The sequence below is a fragment of the Urocampus carinirostris genome, chromosome 6 (assembly GCF_059441175.1).
Source record: "Urocampus carinirostris isolate Australia breed hairy pipefish chromosome 6, RoL_Ucar_1.0, whole genome shotgun sequence".
NCBI lineage: Eukaryota > Metazoa > Chordata > Actinopteri > Syngnathiformes > Syngnathidae > Urocampus > Urocampus carinirostris.
In genome coordinates, this window is record NC_142354.1 from 35,948,691 (window position 1) to 35,968,399 (window position 19,709).

The 19,709-nt window shown below is 38.6% G+C and overlaps 1 protein-coding gene, 1 non-coding gene and 1 pseudogene across 2 annotated transcripts; 1 reads left to right on the forward strand and 2 right to left on the reverse strand.

Moving 5' to 3' along the window:
- Positions 1 to 10,474: 10,474 nt before the first annotated feature.
- LOC148364700 (high mobility group protein HMG-I/HMG-Y) lies at positions 10,475 to 16,590 on the reverse strand. The gene is made up of 5 exons (XM_088339110.1): positions 16,442 to 16,590; positions 13,845 to 13,992; positions 13,687 to 13,770; positions 10,635 to 10,685; positions 10,475 to 10,561 (listed from the first exon to the last, which is right to left on the reverse strand). The coding sequence occupies exons 2-5, from the start codon at positions 13,953 to 13,955 to the stop codon at positions 10,475 to 10,477; spliced, it is 333 nt and encodes a 110-aa protein (XP_088195236.1). The 5' UTR covers positions 13,956 to 13,992; positions 16,442 to 16,590.
- trnar-ccu (transfer RNA arginine (anticodon CCU)) lies at positions 10,767 to 10,839 on the reverse strand. The gene has a single exon. It is a non-coding gene; the product is annotated as a tRNA-Arg (tRNA).
- Positions 16,591 to 19,308: 2,718 nt separating the features above from the next.
- Positions 19,309 to 19,426, forward strand: LOC148364702 (U2 spliceosomal RNA; annotated as a pseudogene).
- Positions 19,427 to 19,709: the final 283 nt, after the last annotated feature.

The following is a 19,709-nucleotide window of genomic DNA, read 5'->3' on the forward strand; positions in this document are numbered from 1 at the left end:
GGATGTATGATTGAAGTAGCAAAACATCACTCGTTCTTGTGAGTTCTAGTCATAAAGATAATGTATAGAACCTTGTTGGGGCTCTTATAAGGGCTGCATAGGAGGCAGACAGTGTCTGAAACAGACTGAGGAACTTGTTGCAAAATGGATGGTTTGCCTAAAATAAGGCTCCTCCACAAGAGCTTCCGCTGTATCCACAGTATCGACAGGACCAGCTACTTCCAGATGGACCAGTAATTAAAGGATGCCGACTCCATTTACAAGTGGAGATGCTGAACAAAGTTCTTGAAGGTCACCAGGGCATGACAAAGATTGTCAAAGAAAATAAAGCTGAAAGTGGGACACTGTGCGATATGTGCTAAACCACTGATAACGGCCAGAACATGGCAACGTTTGGGAGCGGCTCTACAAGCTTTCAGAAAGATCAGCTAATGAAGGAAGAGCAAGCATCCTGTTCCTGTTTCAAACAAACACACCGCACACAGCAGAGACAGGAGCTCTGACCACGACAAAGAGTCTGGGTAAAGAACAAAGCACAATCTGGGGTCATCGCAAGCTCAGCCTAGACACCAAGGTCCTACAACATTGAGATGCCCTCAGAAAGTTTTAGGAGAGATCAATCCCACATCAGGGTCATTCCAGAGACTTCTACTGTGAATCGATCAGGGTGCATAATCAGAAGATCTGTACGAATGGAATTGTAATAACTTGTCTCATATGAAAAGCAGCTTTTGATGTTAATGTTGATAGTGTTAAAAGAAATAGAGGTAACTCACTTAAAGGTGGGATGTGGGAATATTGGTAGGAACCAATAGATGGAACTAATGTGCCTGTGTTGAGAGTCGACAGGAAACATTCAAAGCCCATTCCCAGAGACTGTATGTTGTGAGATGACTAAAGCATCATGTAGAGATAGACTCGTCTGGCGAGTCGTAGTCATACAGACAGTGTATAGAACATTGTTACAATAACAATTACTGTTATGCATTATTAATAAAACTGAACTGTTGTTAATACCTATTTACTGCAGAGCATGAATTAAAGAAACCTGTGATTGCTGGGCACTCCTGCATCACTCACATTGTCACGTCTGCCAGTACCATTGTCTGTGGGCGAATTTATATATACTGTACTTACAAAGTACCACTGACTACAGTTATAGTGGTGCCATCTAAAGCACAGAGTATGAAAATGCAGAATTTCCCCTAATTTTGATATTCTCTCTAGCAAATATACTTGCATCGAAGTAAAATAAAAAACTATAGAATAAAATACTGAAACCAAGAGGTCAGCTTGTTTAAGCATATTAGGTTGTGTGTCAGCAGTAGTGAATGGTAGGCAGCGTGTGGGTAGGGAGTGTGGCTTATACAGGAACAACAAATCAACGGGAAGTCAATAAGGCAAACATAAGAACAAAATTTAATGTTAAAATGTGCTTAATTTCGGTGTTGTTATTTTTAAATTATTCTTGTGTTGGGGTTGTATAACTATATTTATCCCACAGTTGACATTTAATACGCTATATATATATATTCTTAGTCATTTAGAAGAAGTTCTCAGCTTGTAAATTATTCTCCAAGGCCTAGAGTCGTGTCTCACATACCAACGGATGTTCCCTGACCTGGAATGACCTCTTCATGCCAAAGAGCGTGAAATGAAGAAAAGGAAGTCTCACCCATGACCAGAGGAAACCTTCCATCACCAGCCGGAAGGCAAGCTTTCCAAAAAAGACACTGATTAACTCTACGTAGCAGTCTCCTTTGTTAGATAGAATCCCCGCCCCTCAGTAAAGAGGCATGTATTAGGGCAAAAAACATAATAAAAAGAAAGGAGGTTCGGAGATTTCTTCAGAGTCAGCCGAGGCAACACGCAGAACGGGCGGCTCTCAATATGATGATTAATAAAGTAACTAATTATAAAGAACCGATTCTCTTTGTCCTATATTGTAGAGTGTTTTATTATAAATGTTAGAAAATTAAACCTAACATTTAATTGGTCCTTCGAAAGCCGGATTCCAAAAGACTAGACGATTCCAGGACGCGAGAGGAAAATCCAGGAAAAGACTGTGGCCACAGCATAAAGACCCTTTTTCCGGGACTGGACCTTCCCTCGCGGACTGGGATCTGACGGTTGACGGAAAGCCAAGGACTCAGAGAATCGTGAGTAAAATTTATTCATAACATTGTGTGCATTAAATAACCGGTAAAGAAAATAACTCGCGAGCGGGGGGGGGGGGTAGGTTCTTAAGGTTTAAGGAACCTCCTTCGAAAAGATTAAGAATCCTCCATTAAAAAGGGGGGCAGATTCTTAACAGAAAAACCCTGACAATTCTAGACTCTATCAGGTAAATAGTTTTCAGACAGTTAAAATTCCGCGGGAGGTGTGGACTCCCCTAACCCAGCGCTTTAAAGTTAGTTAAATTTCACAAGGATGTGCGGAGTCCTCTGTCAATTGAAAATAAGTGGAAAAAGAACAAGATGTAAGAACGTGATCACGATAAAAACAAGACGTCTGTGTGATTGAGAAAGAGCGAATGAAATATAAAGTTGCCCCTGGGCAATTGTATTTTATATAAAAAATAATAATAATAATAATAATAATAAATACTCGATGAACTCATAGATGAAGGGTTATTTATAAGGAAGACCCGACCGCAATCGAGCCTCTGTGTTACTGAATAAAAGTGAGAAATTTAGGAAAAAAATAAATGAGCTATTTAGATGCGTTAAATCAAAATAATGCCGGAATAATACCGAATAAGATAAAACATTCCTTTTTTCAGTTCAAAAAATTGGTAAAAAAAAAAGGACTGGGAAGACTAGGAAAAATCTAATTGAGTGAATTGAATACACTAATTTGAGATAAGGGCATTTTTATACCGAAAATATTGAAAAAAAAAAAAAAAAAATTGTTTGTAAATACTTTTTTTTCTCTTTCAATTAAAATGGAAAAAATGAATTGAGTGAAATTCAAATGAGTAAGATAACTCTTAAATAAATGGATGCCATTTTCACATTAAATAGGTGAAGCTAAAATAGTAGATTTAATTGGTTTAAAGAAAAAAAAAAAAAAAAAAAAAGAGAGAGAGAAACATAAAGGGGAAAGTTAATTAAATATTAAGAGAGATAATTTGGTGAAAATTAAGTGAGACTAACCTTAATACAATAGATTGGAAAAAAAAAAAAAGAAAAAACCTTACTTTTTCAACATTGAACTGTTTTACATCTAGAGTAAGTAAATGGGTAGTGTGGAGCACATTATAGAGTGCTGTTGAAGATCTTCATTGACTTGAAATGCGTTGTTTAGATGCAAACCATTTGCGATTTATGGCATTACCTTTGTAGAAATACCGTAATGTTTCCTAAAAGGGAGGATAACGAATATACGGGGCCATATAGTGAACCGCGTCTCTTTACTGAGGGAGGAAGTTAGCTCGTCAAAGGAAATTATTTCACCTATAGGTGAAGAGGGTAGGGTTTTACCGCCCAATTCTCAATGGCTAAAAGGCCAAGTGGACCTCCTTATTGACAGAGTAAAAAATAGATATAGATAACGATAAACTGATTGATCCTGAATAGGTTGGATCATAGGAATTTAAAAATAAAATAGCTGATTATTATCTTGAGACAGATCATGAGAATTTAAAAATATATCTGCATGGATAGAAAATAATGTGTACATGGCCATTTAACTTTAAAAAAAAAAAAATAAATAAATAAATAAATAAATCAATAGATAAATTGTTCTGTGTAAAGAGTTGTTAGAACACGCACAGGTGGATTGGAGAATGACGGACGTATGGTCTGAGATAATTGGTCATTGTGCAAAATTGGAGGCGCAGTTAATTCACGGGATCAAGAGAGTAAATCAAGAAGGAAAAAGAAAGTAAATTTTGGCAGATGTTGAAGGAGGATCACAGGTCATAGCACGACCTTGGCAGTAAATAATTAAAAGAGATGACGTGATAGGAGTGAAGAAGAGAAAAGGGAGTATCTTTCTGGGTTGAATAATGTTTTAAATCTAGAAGGGGCATTCACACGTGACACCGAGCAAGCTGTGAATGATAAAAAAAAAAAAAAAAAAAAAAAAAAAAAGGTAAATATGAGGACGCAGGAATTAAGTGGACACTAAATTAAGGAAAGTTATAATTGATACAATATTTACACAAAAATATTTGCATGTAAGAGGTTACATACAGTTGAGATTTGTGTAATATGCATTTGGTGAAAAACAACCACCGTAGTAGTAAAAAAAAAAAAAAAAAAAAAAAAGGGTTGTCAACATTGTGCAAAACATGTGACAGTAATTTTATAAATAAGCTATAAAAATAAAAGAACTATGTAAAGGATGAAAATCTATTTGAAGGCAAATGAACATAGACATGACATATTGTTTTGCTTTAGAACAAGAAATGAGATTAAATGCAAAGTATTACAATAATAAATTTGACTACAAAAATACTGTAGTGATACAAAAACTACACTATTTTGTTGCCATAATGAAAAATATTATAGACTAAAAAAGAATATATATATATATATACAAAAGTATATATATATATTAGTGAACTGTCGTGAAAACACTACAAAAGAAACTTAGGAAAAGTTGGATTTTACAGCAAAAGTGTTGCTCTAACGATATTTTTGAGTTTCAGAATTTGGTTCTTGTCTCATTTGGGCTCAACAATCCGCTGAGGAGAAAATGGAAGAACGGTGAGGGAAAAAAGTAGCATTACTAACGATGATGAAGACATTTGAATGGGATGAACGATGGTGAGAGCCAGAAAAGTTTTGTGTTCATATTCGGCTGGTATGAACCATAACTATGATAAGAAGATCTCATCTTGTTGGAATCCATTACAGCGATCATCGAGCAGCGATTGGAGGACACCCTGAACTGGTTGCAAGCCAATTGCAGGGCACACAAAGCTAGACAATTCACTAGCTCATTCACACATAGGGACAATTTGGACCAAACAGTCCATCTGAAATGCATGTTTTTTGAAAGAGGTAGGTAAATCGTAACAATGAGAGCAGCCAGTGGACACACACACCTGTTCCCAGGTCCTTAGTAATGCCGCACACGTGCTGGCCACTGCGCCACCGTGCTGCACACACATATATAATATATATCTCATCTCATCTCAGCAGCTGCACCGCTTATCCTCAGAAGGGTCGCGGGGGTGCTGGAGCCCATCCCAGCAATCATCAGGCAGTGGGCAGGGGACACCCTGATATATATGATTTTTTTTAACTGAACTATCAATAATGATAATATGATAGGAATTTTGAATTCCGTGTACTAGCTTGCTAAAAGATTTAAAGATCTTGGCAGAACCCCTGAAATTTAGTGATACAAAGATCGAACTTATAAATCGGTGACAGATATAGTAGATATCTGCGTATTCGTTCAGTTTTGATCATCGAATTATTAATTTATTTTCTGCATTTGTTGACGGTAATTGCGAATAACAGGCTTGTCTTTTTCCATTTTTCTACTTCTTTCTTTAACATCTTAGTACAACATAATTCGTGATGTCAATCATCAAAGCAAATGAGCCGTAAAAGCAAGCTCTCTTTGATGAATTGAACGAGGAAGAAAGCCGTTTGTCTAATAAAAAGACTGACCGTCACTCGACAAGAATTACCCACAACAATGACGTAATTTCGAAGAGACGAGATCTCATTAGCTAAGATCGGCGTGCAGGAAAAGAAAATAAAAACTCGTACAGCGAATTCGAAAATAATGACAAGACTTGTAATGCGTTAAATCTTTGTTAAAGAGTAAACTAAATGATAAGAAAATTTAAAGAAAAAAAAAAGGTTGCGTACCCAGCATAAATGATGCGTTTAAGACAGGTAAGTGAAAAAATGAAAACACTGAGAATATAACACAAGATAATTATACAGAATAGTATAAAAAGAAAGAATATTTGAGTGAACAACTAATCATTTTTCGTTGAAAATGCGAATAGCAAAGGGTAATAACTTTAAGACGTGTAGTTTTGCTCCTAATAAAGAAAGGACGATTAGAGCAATGAAGCTGACTAAAAATGGTCCATAATTTTAGTGTCAATCTTCTTGTTCGTAAATGGACAACTTCAAAAGAGGTGTATTACGTAAAAAGATTATTTCCTTAGTTGTTCTCGTATTACAGAAAAGAAGAATCGAGACTAGAAATAATCAATAACGTAGATGAAGCTATTTCAGTCACTGAATGAAATTTTTTTTCCTTTTAAACAGGAAAGAAACTAGTGTTAATAGTCAGACCAGATTTGTTTAGCTTTATATACAAGGGATTTCGGAAAGATGCTTAGAACAAAGACACTCATACACCTTGTAGCTTTTCTCTTGTTGCATGATTCACTTCAGGCATGTTGTGCATGCAAGCGGCCTAAAAACTCAGACAGGTCATAGGTAACCATGTGTGTCAACAAAATGAAACCAAGCAGCCTGCCTTTTCTTTTTTTTCCTGGAGGGAAACCCATCGAGGTTTTGTTTGTTTGTTTGTTTGTACATGATTCAAATTGAATCTTTTCTTCCGGCGCCGTCACGAATGGCAGCCACTCCAGCAGCTCCCATTTTATTTTCGATTGTTCTCGATTGTTCTCAGCTCAGGGATGCTGCTGGAAATGTGAATTTCCCTTCGGGGATGAACAAAGTATCTATCTATCTATCTATCTATCTATCTAGTGCGTAGAAACAATGATTGTTGAGCAGAATAAAGATAATGAATAAACAAAATAGATACACTCAACAAGATAATTCATAAGTGACAAGTATGTATTGTTCTATATTGAATCAATAACAAAAGATTGATTATGATTACAGAGATAAGAAAATACATAAGAAAAGTTATGACATGAGTTCAATTTGGCATTTTTTGATAATTTCTGTTGATCTTTTGGGATTTTTGATGTTTAGTGTGAGGGTTTGGAATTTTGACAAATTTAGCCCAAAGGACAATTGGGAGGACAATTGATTACACACTGAATTTTTTTTTTAGAATGAGTGTTACGATTAACAAGTGTTAAGCAAATGTGTAACAAATACTGACTTATGGTTTGGTTAAGTTAAAAAGGGAACGGTTTCTATGGAAGAGAATTTTTAGAAGACAATGAGAAATAGATTGAACAATCTTGAAGAGGTTCATAAGAAATGAAAATCACGGATTAATTGATTTTGAGACATATCATGCCAATTTAAAAATAATTGCATGAGAAATAAATGGGTAGAAATTGATTAAACTAAGATAATGTCTACTAGTACTTAAATTTAGAGAAAAAATTTAAGACATAGAGTAATCCGGCCAATTTACTAAAAAATCCCACTACGTAAGCACAATGGTATTAACGAGACTCTCAAGTGCCAGTGAATTGCACAAAAAGACATCAGTCATCCATTGTCTGCGCCGCTTATCAACAGCGAGGCCAAGGGAGTGATATGGAGCACATCCCAGCTACGCTCAAAGGGGGTGGGGGTAGCACACACGGCGAGTCAAAAGGTCACATGTCCTTGAATGTGAACAAGAAAGCTCTGCTGAGCAACACCAAACAGCGTGACTGGGTCAAGATAGTAATGATAAAATAGGGACAGTAGAACAGTATCAAAACAATGAATAGTTAACTGGGGAAGAAGTAATTTTTAATCTCGAAAGAGTTCTCTTTGAAGAAACAATCAAACCCGAAGTAACATTATTAGTTCAAGGCACTCCTGTAAAATTTCTCTGTGATACTAGGGCGTGCAGAACCACCCTTAAAGAACAAATCCCAAATGTGACCCTCGGGCCAAACAAAGTAATGGTGCGCGCAGCTCAGGGGGTATTAAGAGGAGTACTGGTGGTACGTGTTTGGACACGGAGCGTTCCAAGCGTGGGAGTATTTGGTTATAACGGAAGCAGGGGAGTACTGGACCCCAGGGGACAGCTCTGAGGCCCAGTATTTCAAAAATCGGGTTAAATTGCAGCATCAAAGAAGCAATTTACAACCGTTACAAACCAGACAATTCGACCTCCGGGGTCAGATTTTTTTAAACAGCACGTGCTGGGGTTTCACGTTGTGGGCCTGGTCCTCGGGACTGGACTCCTTTTTCCGGTCGTAGTGTGTGTAAATGACAGTATGAAATCGACTGATCAGCCAAAATTAAGTAACTACTCTCTAACGACAAATATCACATCAGTAAGCATGTCAGTCAAAGACATTGATGGGTGGTTCAAAGTTACCACAGGAATTTCAAGGATAGATAACAACTGGTTGCTAATGGCTGAGCAGGCGGCACATGCTGTCATGACGGATTGTGTTGTGTGTATGGGTGCTCGCCTCAAAAGAGAGTTGTAAAATCCACTCTGAACTCAGAGTGCCTGATAAACGTAATGAATAATGCTGTACCAAACGGAAACTGCTCTTTCTGGGATCAAACCTACCCCGGAACGACAGTTGAAAAACATAAGCCTGTGTTTTCTAAAAGAGTAGTTCAAAATAATTTTACCTGTATAAATAGAATCGGACTTTGTGATAGTCTGAATGGTATACAATGTCACCAAAATGTTGACAGTCAATATAACATTTAAACCACTCTCCCGGAGTGACATCTGATGGTGGTGTGGAGGAGACAAGTTGTATGATAGACTACCGCACAATACCACAGGATTGTGTGCATCTGTGAAGAGCTTGTTACCACATGCATGGAAAAGTAAAGGTCTACCTATGCCTGGAGTGACAATGATCCTACATACATCGACAGCATTGGTGTTCCAAGAGGCGTACCAGATGAATACAAATTAGTAAATCAAGTAGCAGCGGGTTTTTGAATCTTTGATTTGTTATTGGTGTACAATTAATAAATATATTGACAGAATAAACTATATCCATTTCAATGTGCAGAAGTTAGGAAACAAAACAGAACAAGGTTTCTCCGCCATAACGAGCAACTGCTACCTCCCTCATGGCTTTCCAGAACCGGATTGCTGTTGATATGCTACTGGCTGAAAAGGGAGGGGTCTATTCTATCTTTGGTGACCAATGTTGCACGTTCATACCGAACGACACGGCAGCAGACGGAAGTCTGACAAAGGCCCTGGAAGGCCTCAGGTCACTTAACAACAAGATGAAAGACCACTAAAGAGTTGACACACAAATGTGGGATGGTTTTGGAGATACGTTTGGAAAATATAAAAAAAAAATGTATACTATACCCGTTTTTGCGGATATTCTCACATTGTGTGGATGTTGTTGTATTCCGTGCATAAGAACATTGCTAACGAGACTAATTACAAAAGCTCTTGCCCCAATACAGGCAAAGATGGTACCTTTGTATGCTCTGTTGCCCTCGGATACCAATGCTGACGATGACTCTGGCAATTACCATAAAAATGATGATGGTGAAAATTGTAATGACACAAATGTTGATGATGATTGCCTGTCTCTGCATTTTCATGATTTTTACTCAGATCCTGGTCATTATGACGACAACCTCTAAGTGTAACAACTGTTGTTGTGTTCTTGATTTCTCTGTTAAAAATCGTATTGCGAAGTGACAGTTGAATGAAGTATTAAATCACCGGTTGGATAAACAGGAGGGGATGTTGGGGTTGTATAACTATATTTATCCCACAGTTGACATTTAATACGCTATATATATATATTCTTAGTCATTTAGAAGAAGTTCTCAGCTTGTAAATTATTCTCCAAGGCCTAGAGTCGTGTCTCACATACCAACGGATGTTCCCTGACCTGGAATGACCTCTTCATGCCAAAGAGCGTGAAATGAAGAAAAGGAAGTCTCACCCATGACCAGAGGAAACCTTCCATCACCAGCCGGAAGGCAAGCTTTCCAAAAAAGACACTGATTAACTCTACGTAGCAGTCTCCTTTGTTAGATAGAATCCCCGCCCCTCAGTAAAGAGGCATGTATTAGGGCAAAAAACATAATAAAAAGAAAGGAGGTTCGGAGATTTCTTCAGAGTCAGCCGAGGCAACACGCAGAACGGGCGGCTCTCAATATGATGATTAATAAAGTAACTAATTATAAAGAACCGATTCTCTTTGTCCTATATTGTAGAGTGTTTTATTATAAATGTTAGAAAATTAAACCTAACATCTTGCAACACACCATGCCCGGAAAACGTCTCAGACAGTACACAAAAATGAACAAGGATATCCTTGAATGGTTTGAAGCCCAAGGACAAAATGAATATGGAGTGTCTCGGCTAAGTGTTCATTTGCAAGCTCTCAAGATTGCTCAAGCCAAGAAATATGAAGGCTTCACAACGGCACAAGGTAGTGTATAGATTTTCTTCTATTTCTTTATAATGAGGCCTTTTTAAAAGATTTTAGGGGTTCGGCTTCTAACCGAGTATATACAGTAATTTGGAACTAGATAGTTACTTTCGGAGTAATGTGATACTTTTTGGTGTCGGTAACTGAGTTTCTTTTTAAATCAAGTACTATTAACTGTAACTAATAACTATTTTTCGGTTATGCGCCCAACACTGCTGTACGCTCATACATGTCTGATGTCCTCACCTTTAGTTCTTCGCTTTCTTTCTCAACAGCTCTCTGTAGCTGTAAAGGCAATCAGACATGAATGAGATGCATCTTTAAGATCAAATACATTTCTGTAAAAAATTTAACGCACCCATTTCCTCGGTCGCCCTCGTGGCCGTCTTCCTCCAGCAGGCTCAACTTTCTAGAGTTGAATAAAGGGGTAAAAATGTTTAACAGGTGAAGTTTGCAGTAAACTATAACAGGGATTTAGAAAACACATATACACCCCAGATGGGACTCGAACCCACAATCCCTGGCTTAGGAGGCCAGTGCCTTGTCCATTAGGCCACTGGGGCTTTTGAGTTGTTAAAACAATACAAATTTTAAAAATTATTACTATAAAGATGTTTACATGTTGGTGTAAACACCTTGTATGGATTAATATGGCGTTTGTTAAAAATTTGTAAAGAAGCAAAATTCAATCATTTTTGATCATTTTGGTGAGCAGCCATTTTGTTATGCTGTGGACTCAACATGACTTCAAAGTCCCTTGTGCTGTATTCAAAGAAAGTTGAAACTCTAACTATTCAGTTATTGGTACTTTCATTTAGCAACTTGACAAAGGTTCATGTTAGGGAACATGTTTTAGAAGGATTACACGAATCAGACAAATTAATAATTTCGCGTATTCTGCTTTCTTTGTTGCTTACATCCGGCCTCAAACATTTTGAAGTGAGAATTTTGTGTGATTCATACGACTTCCCACAATCCATGAATGCAGCATCAAATTGTGAAGATCACCTGACTGAATCCACTAAACTGATGAGCTATGATTGGTCATTGCCTGAGCCACACATAAAAGGGACACTGTGTAATATTTGACCACTAGATGTCGCTGTATTGTGTCAAGCAAATTAAAAAAAAAAGTTCAATGAAACAAGTAAGACTCACATTTTTTATTCTCATTTACATGCCCAGCTTTTCAGAAGGTTTTTGTTTTTTGGGGGGTACCTGTAGCAGCAAGATGGCTGACAATCCTGTCAGCTCCCTCTGGTGGACTTCATTTTATGTAAAATAAATACACATTTCTCGACCAACGGCAACAGGAACAATGCACTTTTATATGATGTGTTTTTGCGTATTTTTCATATCAATATTGTTTTTAATGATTTAAGTTTGTTTTTTTTTACCATTAAAACGCACCACATGACGTACAATGTCCCTTTAACGTACATTTACTTTGTTTTTTGCATGTTTTGCTCCCTTTATGAGGATAAGTGGTCGGACAATGAATTCATTATTGTTTTTTTGCAAAGGTTTTAGATAACCTCAACAAACTTTTGCACGTATCAAATATTACTTATATGACAAAAAAATGGACAATCTTACAAGGCATGCATTAAAATAAGTACTGTATTCCACTATTTTCACAAAAAAAGTTGCATTTTCAACCACATGAACTTTAATTTTTGCAAAATTATTCAATTTTTAACTCTTTAATTCTTTTAATTCTCCCCCAAAATCACACATTAAAAAGCAACCTATATTTTACAACTTTTTTGTCTTTTTCGGTAATTGCAAGTTTTTACTTGATTAAGCACCATTACAACAAAAGAAATGCTGTTGGAATACGTTTTTTAAAGGGTTTCATCGTTTGAGGTGTCTTTAAAACTGTTAGAAGTGAAATAGTTTCTCTATTAAGTGTGTGTTAACAATAGCCAAATGAGTTCAACAAGCCATCATTTTTTTATTTACCACCGCACCAATCTGCTTTTATCTTACTTTTAACAAAGCCGGTCAGGGTGGAACACATAAAATAGGAGGAATGGGGGTCAGAGAAGAGTGCTGGAGAGTGACGTCATGCTCATCCAGGTGGTTTCATTTTGTTTGAATTTGTTAGTGTAGCATGAAAATGGTGAACGTAAGAAAAGGCCTTCAGTCCAAACGCTAACCCAAACTACAAAAAAGATTTTTTTTTTAAAGATTTCCTTCGAGTTGCATGTACATCATGAACAAGCTGACATATTCTGCAATAATGCCACGAGCCAAGAGGTGGTGGCTGCAAGTAAAAAAGTTACACATTCTGTACAGCTTCTTTTAAGCTTAATCAATTTTTTTATTTCATGCCTACCATCAGGGTTGGGTAGGGTTACTTTAACTGGATTACTTTCAATTACTTTTGGATTACTCCAATGCCAAATATGCTAAAAAAAGACAAAAGAAACTAAATATGAATAAAATGACTAAATTTTGTGCAGGCTTGGGAAGTAACGGAATACATGGAACGGCAAAAATGATGTTGGCGAGCTTTTTGGATATATTTTCATTTTGTTTCTGTCGCAATTTAGGTTAGTTTTGCCAGAGATCAAAGAGATCAAAGCCAGGAGAGAAAGCTTACAACGTGTTGTTGTCATGATTACCCAAGTGGAGCCACCTGGGGTAATCATGTGGCGCGCTGGAATGTGCTTCCTGATTGGTTAATGCTCCCTTTTTCAACGCGTTACGCGGAGAACTCTTTGTCGGAGGATTACTTTTTACCCCGTTTGACTCCCCTGATTTTCCTGTGTCTTTTTGACTTGTTTACCTGATTCTGCCTGCCTCCGATCCGACCTGCTTCCGTTCCACGCTACGATCTTCTCTCCAGTTCCGGTAAACTCTACCTGCTTCCGTCCCACGCTACGATTGGCTACGTGTCCCGAAGTTGTCTTCACGGCGTTGCTGCTGACGTTCGACGGTCATCGCGTCTCCCGCTAACCCTGTACGTTTCCCCAAATAAAAGACTTGTAACGAACGCTCTGGGGTCTCCTGCTCTGTTCTGGTCCGTCCTGACAGTTGTGAGTCATAACTTTATTCATATTTAGTTTATTTTGTCTTTTATTAGCATATTTGGTATTGGAGTAATCCAAAAGTAATTGAAAGTAATCCAGTTAAAGTAACTCTACCCAACCCTGCCTACCATTCATTACTGCTGACACCAATACAAGGCCTGATGCCACCCTCCAGCCCTCTTTTTTTGTGTTACTAATCCACTCCTCTTTTAAAAATCACTATTGATTAAAAACAAGTTTGACTGCTTATTCGGTTTTGCAGTCATACCACAACCCTTTAAAGAAAATCCAAACTCATTTTGTGGCGTGACACTTGAGTCCCAGCCCAGAGGTTATGAATTTATCTGTAACAGTGTACTGCAAAGCAGACCCAACCTTAATTGCAATACTGGGGCCTTTATTTTTGCTGCCCTTCGGTCTCCCTCTCGGTCGCTTTGGAGTGGGTGGCCCAAGAAGTTCCTGCATATAAACAGTTTTTTTTACAATCCAAACATCATTTTAATCCGATTAAAAAAATAAAACCTCAGTTCTACCATCTGCTGCTTCCGTGGACGACCTCGGCCCCTGCGCTTCTGAAGCTCTGGACCCGGCTTGGGGGATTCGGCCCGGGGAGAAGCCGGCTCTTGAGGCCCGAGGGTGCTCATCTTTTGGAGAGCGTAGGCATAAAGACCTGAAGACAATCTGGAGACAAGTCCAAAGACCTTTATATGTGGCATACGCTACATTTGAGCTTGGGCAGAAAGTCCTGGAAATATATTTGCACACACAAGAGCTTTGTTCAGTAAGCATCAGTCTATTGTAGTGTTTTATGAGACCTTGTCTAGTGGGCCGGAGAGAATTTCCAAATTTTATTTTGCAAAAAAAAAGTGTGCCATTGTTGGTATGTTTGATTTCTACCTGCAACTGTAATATTCATGAAATGAAATGATCTGCATTTATATAGCGCTTTCCAAGTCAATGACTTCCCACAGCGCTTTACAATGTTCTCCACATTTCCCAATAGCGGCCTTGCAGCCATGTAAGGCGCTAACCTGCTTATTGGGGGTATTAGGGGTTCAGTGTCTTACCCAAGGACACTTCGACATGTAACACGGACGGGCCGGGATTCGAACTGGGGTCCCTTGATCCCAAGACGAGCGCTCTACCTCCTGAGCTACTGCCGCCCCATCCATATGAGTAGGCGGCATCATAATTCTATACATTTTTTTTCAATACAAATATCCTGCTCATGGGGTAGGACAAGGAAAAAAAAAAAACGTATTATGTTTGATGAAACCGTTTAACATTGCACTACAATAAAATGATTTAAATAAATCATCCGTCCATCCACTATCTGCACCGCTTATCCTCAGTAGGGTCTCGGGGGTGCTAGGGCCCATCCCAGCCATCTTCAGGCAGTTGGCAGGGGAAACCCTGACCTGGTCGCCAGCCGGTTGCAGGGCACATGAAGACATACAACTCACTCATTCGCACCTAGGACCAATTTGGACCGGCCAAACAACCTGACATGTTTTTTGGAATGTGGGAGGGAACCGGAGTGCCCGGAGGAAACCCACACTTGCACGGGGTAAACATGCAAACTCCACTCAGGAAAGCTAGTAGCTGAATTTGATCCCATGTCCTCAGAACTGTGCTGCGGACGGCCTTAACATTTAGCCGCCGTGCCGCCCCATGAAAAAGATAAAAAAAAGTAAAAAATAACTCTTAAAGTTACCAAATCCTAAAATGTTTTTGTTTCACTGACAGATAGTTTTCGCTCATTTAACACTATTTGTTTTTTTTATTGACTCTTTTTGGTAATATTTTGCAGTTCATGTTATTTCCTTGTACTATGGTTCCATTGGACTAGTCTATCAATATTTTTCTATTTATGCTATTAAAATTTTTCTTTTTTTTATATTTTAAGTCATTATTACATTTTTATCGTGGAAGGCTACATCCCCTCAATAAATAGTGTTCACAACATTGTTAGCAATAAAAATAAGGATTATTCTGATTAAGTCAAGTCATTATTTATTTGTATAGCCCTTAGTCACAAAGAGTCTCAAAGGGCTGCACAGACCACAGACTACTGCAAACTACAGACTATTATTACACAATCCCCTGATCTAAAACCTACATAAGCGCAAGGAAAAACTCAAAACCTCAACATGGGGAAAATGAAAAAACCTTGAAAGGGGACCGCACATGAGGTAATCCCCCTTCCAGGGTGAACAGGCTGCAACGGATGTACGAATAATACACAGATATTGTCAACTTGAAACATTGGTCATTCATAAGCTATAGAATAGAAGTGTGTTTTAAGTCTAGATTCAAACAGTTCCACTTAATGTAATTTAAATGTCTATTATTAATATCCGAAGCAAAAAAGCATCATATGTCAATTAATATTTAACAGATTTTTCAATACAGAGTTTTTACAGAAAATTTCAGTTTCCATTTTAGCAATCATTTTAGGGAAAAACAAGATAAAAACCTAATATAACAGGTCAAAAAATACAGTAAATTCACAAATTGGTGCAAAGCTATAAACCAAAATGAATAACCTGAAAGTATTACTCCGTGAGCTAAAGTGAGAACAAATGATAAGAAAAACAATATATTGTCAACTTAGGAGACAAGTTGAGCTCAAAAAAAGTCAAGAAACACTGATTTACATAACAGGATAGCGAATCGAAAGTACTTTAAATCGAAATCTGAACCCAAAAGATCCCAACTGTGATGCAGACACATCAGTGACTGTAACACAGTTGGGAATAAAATGATGACTCACAACACGTGGTAAGCTTTCGCTCCTGGCTTTGATCTCTTTGATCTCCGGCAAAACGAACATAAAATGCGACAGAAACAAAATGAAAAGAAATCCAAACAGCTTGCCAACATCATTTTTGCCGTTCCATGTATTTTGTTACTCCCCAAGCCTGCACAAAATGTAGTCATTTTATTCCTATTTAGTTTCTTTTGTCTTTTATTAGCATATTTGGTATTGGAGTAATCCAGAAGTAATTGAAAGTAATCCAGTTAAAGTAATCCAACCCTGCAAACATGGACTATAATCCAGAATCCCCACAATTTGAGAGATTATTTTCCATTGACATGATTTCTACGAGTGCACAGGTGCAAAATTTACCACGAGGTTCAACAGCTTCACCTGATGGATGCTGTCTGCGGGGACGCCAGCCTGAAAAGCAGCCCAAGACCACCCACTCACGTGCACAGATCGCGTAGAATTCCAGTAGCGATTCGAACCCGCTTGCAGTCTAACAAGTAGCAAAGAGGCGCTGGGGAGTTCGACTGTACATTGCAAACTTTGCATTGCGTGTTTCGGGGTTTGGTGGGAGGGGTCTAAACATGACCCCGCCACTAAAGGACACCCGCTTAAAAGTGTGATTGAAGGGTCCCACAAGTTTGGGGGACTTTCCTAGTCATCCTTTGTTGACTTTAGCTAATAAAAAAAGAATCTGTTTTGTTTTCCCCTAAAGGTTAATGACGTCATGTGTATACGTATAGCTATTCACGCTGCGGTACTGCTACGACTTCAGTCCTTTCACTAGATCAGGGGTGCCAAACTCATTTAACTCAGGGGCCACACGATAGAACAAACATTCTGTCGGGGAACTAGTAGATTAAAGAGAAATAAAAAGGGATAAAGAAATAAGAGAAAGAGGGAGGGAAAAGGAGAGAGGGCGGGACAAAGAAAGAAAAAGAGAGAGAGGGAGAGAGTGTAAGAAACAGAAGATAAAAAGTCGTGAGAGAGGGGGAAAAGAAAGGGAGAGGAAGAAAGAAATCCAAAGAGAAATAGAAAGACAGAAAGGAGAGAAAAGAGAAAAGAAAGTGCAAAGGGTATGAAGAGAGAGAGAAAAGAGAGAAAAGGAAAAAAAGGAAGTTAGAGCAAAAGAGTTTAAAAGACACAGAGAGAGAAAAAGCAACAAAGGAAGAGAAAAAGAGAGACACAGAGAGTGAAAGAGACGGAATGGGAGAAAAGGGGTGGAAAAGAAAGAGAGGGAGAGAGAGAGAGAGAGAGAGAGAGAGAAATAAAAACAAGTACAGTGTCTTTGTGAGAGGCACTTGGCTTTGGCAACATCAAGTTGACATATTTCAACCTGCAGCTTGTTTTTCTCTCGCGCTTCTCAGAGTTTTGTCGCGCGGGCCGGCTTCAATCCCTTAGTGGGCCTGATCTGGCCCGCGGGCCGCCTGTTTGACACCTGTGCACTAGATAATCCATACCTGTCAACCTCCAGGGCTCCATGCCCTTACAAATTGTCGTATTTTTCCTTACAAAATACAAAAAAATCTTACACCATATTTTTTTTTTCAAACGTGTCTATTTATGTAGTTTAACATGTTATATTGTACATGTGTTTCGTTATATCATATATATTCGTTGGTTCATATTGTCCCTTGGTGTGAATGAGCGAGAGTTGTCTGTCTCTGTGTGCCCTGCGACTGGCTGGCAACCAGTTCAGGGTGTCCCCTGCCCACTGCCTGAAGATAGCTGGGATGGGCTCCAGCACCCCCACAACCCTACTGAGGATAAGCAATGCAGATAATGGATGGATGGATGGGTTCACCACACTTTGAACGATTTGCCCAAATACACAGCCTACGGGGCGTGACTATTCTAAATGCTGAGTCTTGTTTGTTTTCTGAAAATCTACTGAACCTACTGGTAACTTGTTTGGCACGTAACCATAAAAAATATACTAAGACCTGAGATATTCTGGCTAGTCTCATTGCACTGCTATTATTTTGAACAGCACTGTATGTCTGAATTGTTACAGAATGAAAACTACTTGTTAATGTGTATTTACCAGATTCCACAACAAAATATATATATTTTTAATTAGCTTTCTGAGAAGTGTGAGATTTTCTAGAGTTGATTCATACATGAAGAATGCCAAACACGTCATCCATTGTGAAAGTGACTGGCAAGAGAAAAAGAAAGAAAAAAGAACCCGAAAGGCATCACCCTGTTCACATTTGACTGTCAGTGAAAAGAAAAAAAAGCTAAAATTGGAACAGTGTGCTCTGCAAAGATTCTTCTAGCGACTCCTGATCGTCCTCTTGGAGGTTTATTTAGCCTGAAATTCCACGGGCTCATCACAGAGAGCTGCACCCCCCACCCTAGAAAAAAATCCTCCTATAGAATTTGAAAGAATGTGCAGCACATACAGTGGGGCATTAGGCACAGAGGGGTGTCTATAGAGGTTGGGGGGCCGCTATCAAAAGACCGACTCAAGAGGGATTTCTTTTCCAGGGACTGAAGGCTCGGTGGAAGAGGTGGACATAGGGAATTGGGGTGTGCGCAAGGTGATCTGGAACTACATTCATTTTAGTCAAGAGAGTCAGTCGTTTAATGTGGAAGAATCAGTCAAGATATGATTTATTCAAAAAACCCTAAAAACTGTGATAACTCAAAATAATCAGTTTGACAATAATATTCTTTATTGTATTCAGACAAGGAGGTGTGACCTGTATGAATGTAAGAGCCTTCATGCCTTTGCTAAACCAGCCCTTTGAGACTCTTTGTGATTAAGGGCTATACAAATAAACATGACTTGACTAAGGAGGTAGAGCGATCGTCTTAGGATTAAGGGATCCCAGTTCGAATCCCGGCTTGTCCGTGTTACATGTCGAAGTGTCCTTGGGTAAGACACTGAACCCCCAATACCCCCAATAAGCAGGTTAGCGCCTTACATGGCTGCACAGATCACGGCCGCTATTGGGAAATGTGAAGCACAATGTAAAGTGCTTTGGGAAGTCATTGACTTGAAAAGCGCTATATAAATGCAGATCATTTCATTTCAATTTGTGATTTTACACATTTGGTTCTCAACTGGTCTGGCTTAAGGACCTACCAAACCATCCTAATGACAGGCAGCGATCCAAATGAAGATAAAAAAATCTACTTCTCAAATTTGTCAAATGTGAATTTCCCTTCGGGTATGAATAAAGTATCCTGCATTGGTTCCCAAGTGGTCTGAATGCAGAGATCCGATCACTTCTATAGCCATGATCTTTGATTTTTGCAATCCGGAGATGGAATAAGAGCTTGCTCGGTCCACTCCACGCATCGGCCCGGTATTGCAGTACCTCCGGGAACGGTGTATTTGCAATGATCGCAGCAAGGCTTTAGGGCTAGGACCTTAGCTTGGCCTTTTGGCTGAGAGTAAGTGTCCCGGCTCCAAGGCTTTGTAGCGTATTATGAACTGACCGATAACGGATAATGAATAACGAAGATAGAACAATAACCCTTAAAAACCCCAAAACCCCATCTATCTATCTATCTATCTAAATGAGATGCTTGTGAAGAGCAAAGCAGAGTTAGTAGAATGTATTTATCTTTTTTCCTCCAAAAACAAAATAATCAGCAAAACCAAAACTTACTGTAAATACTA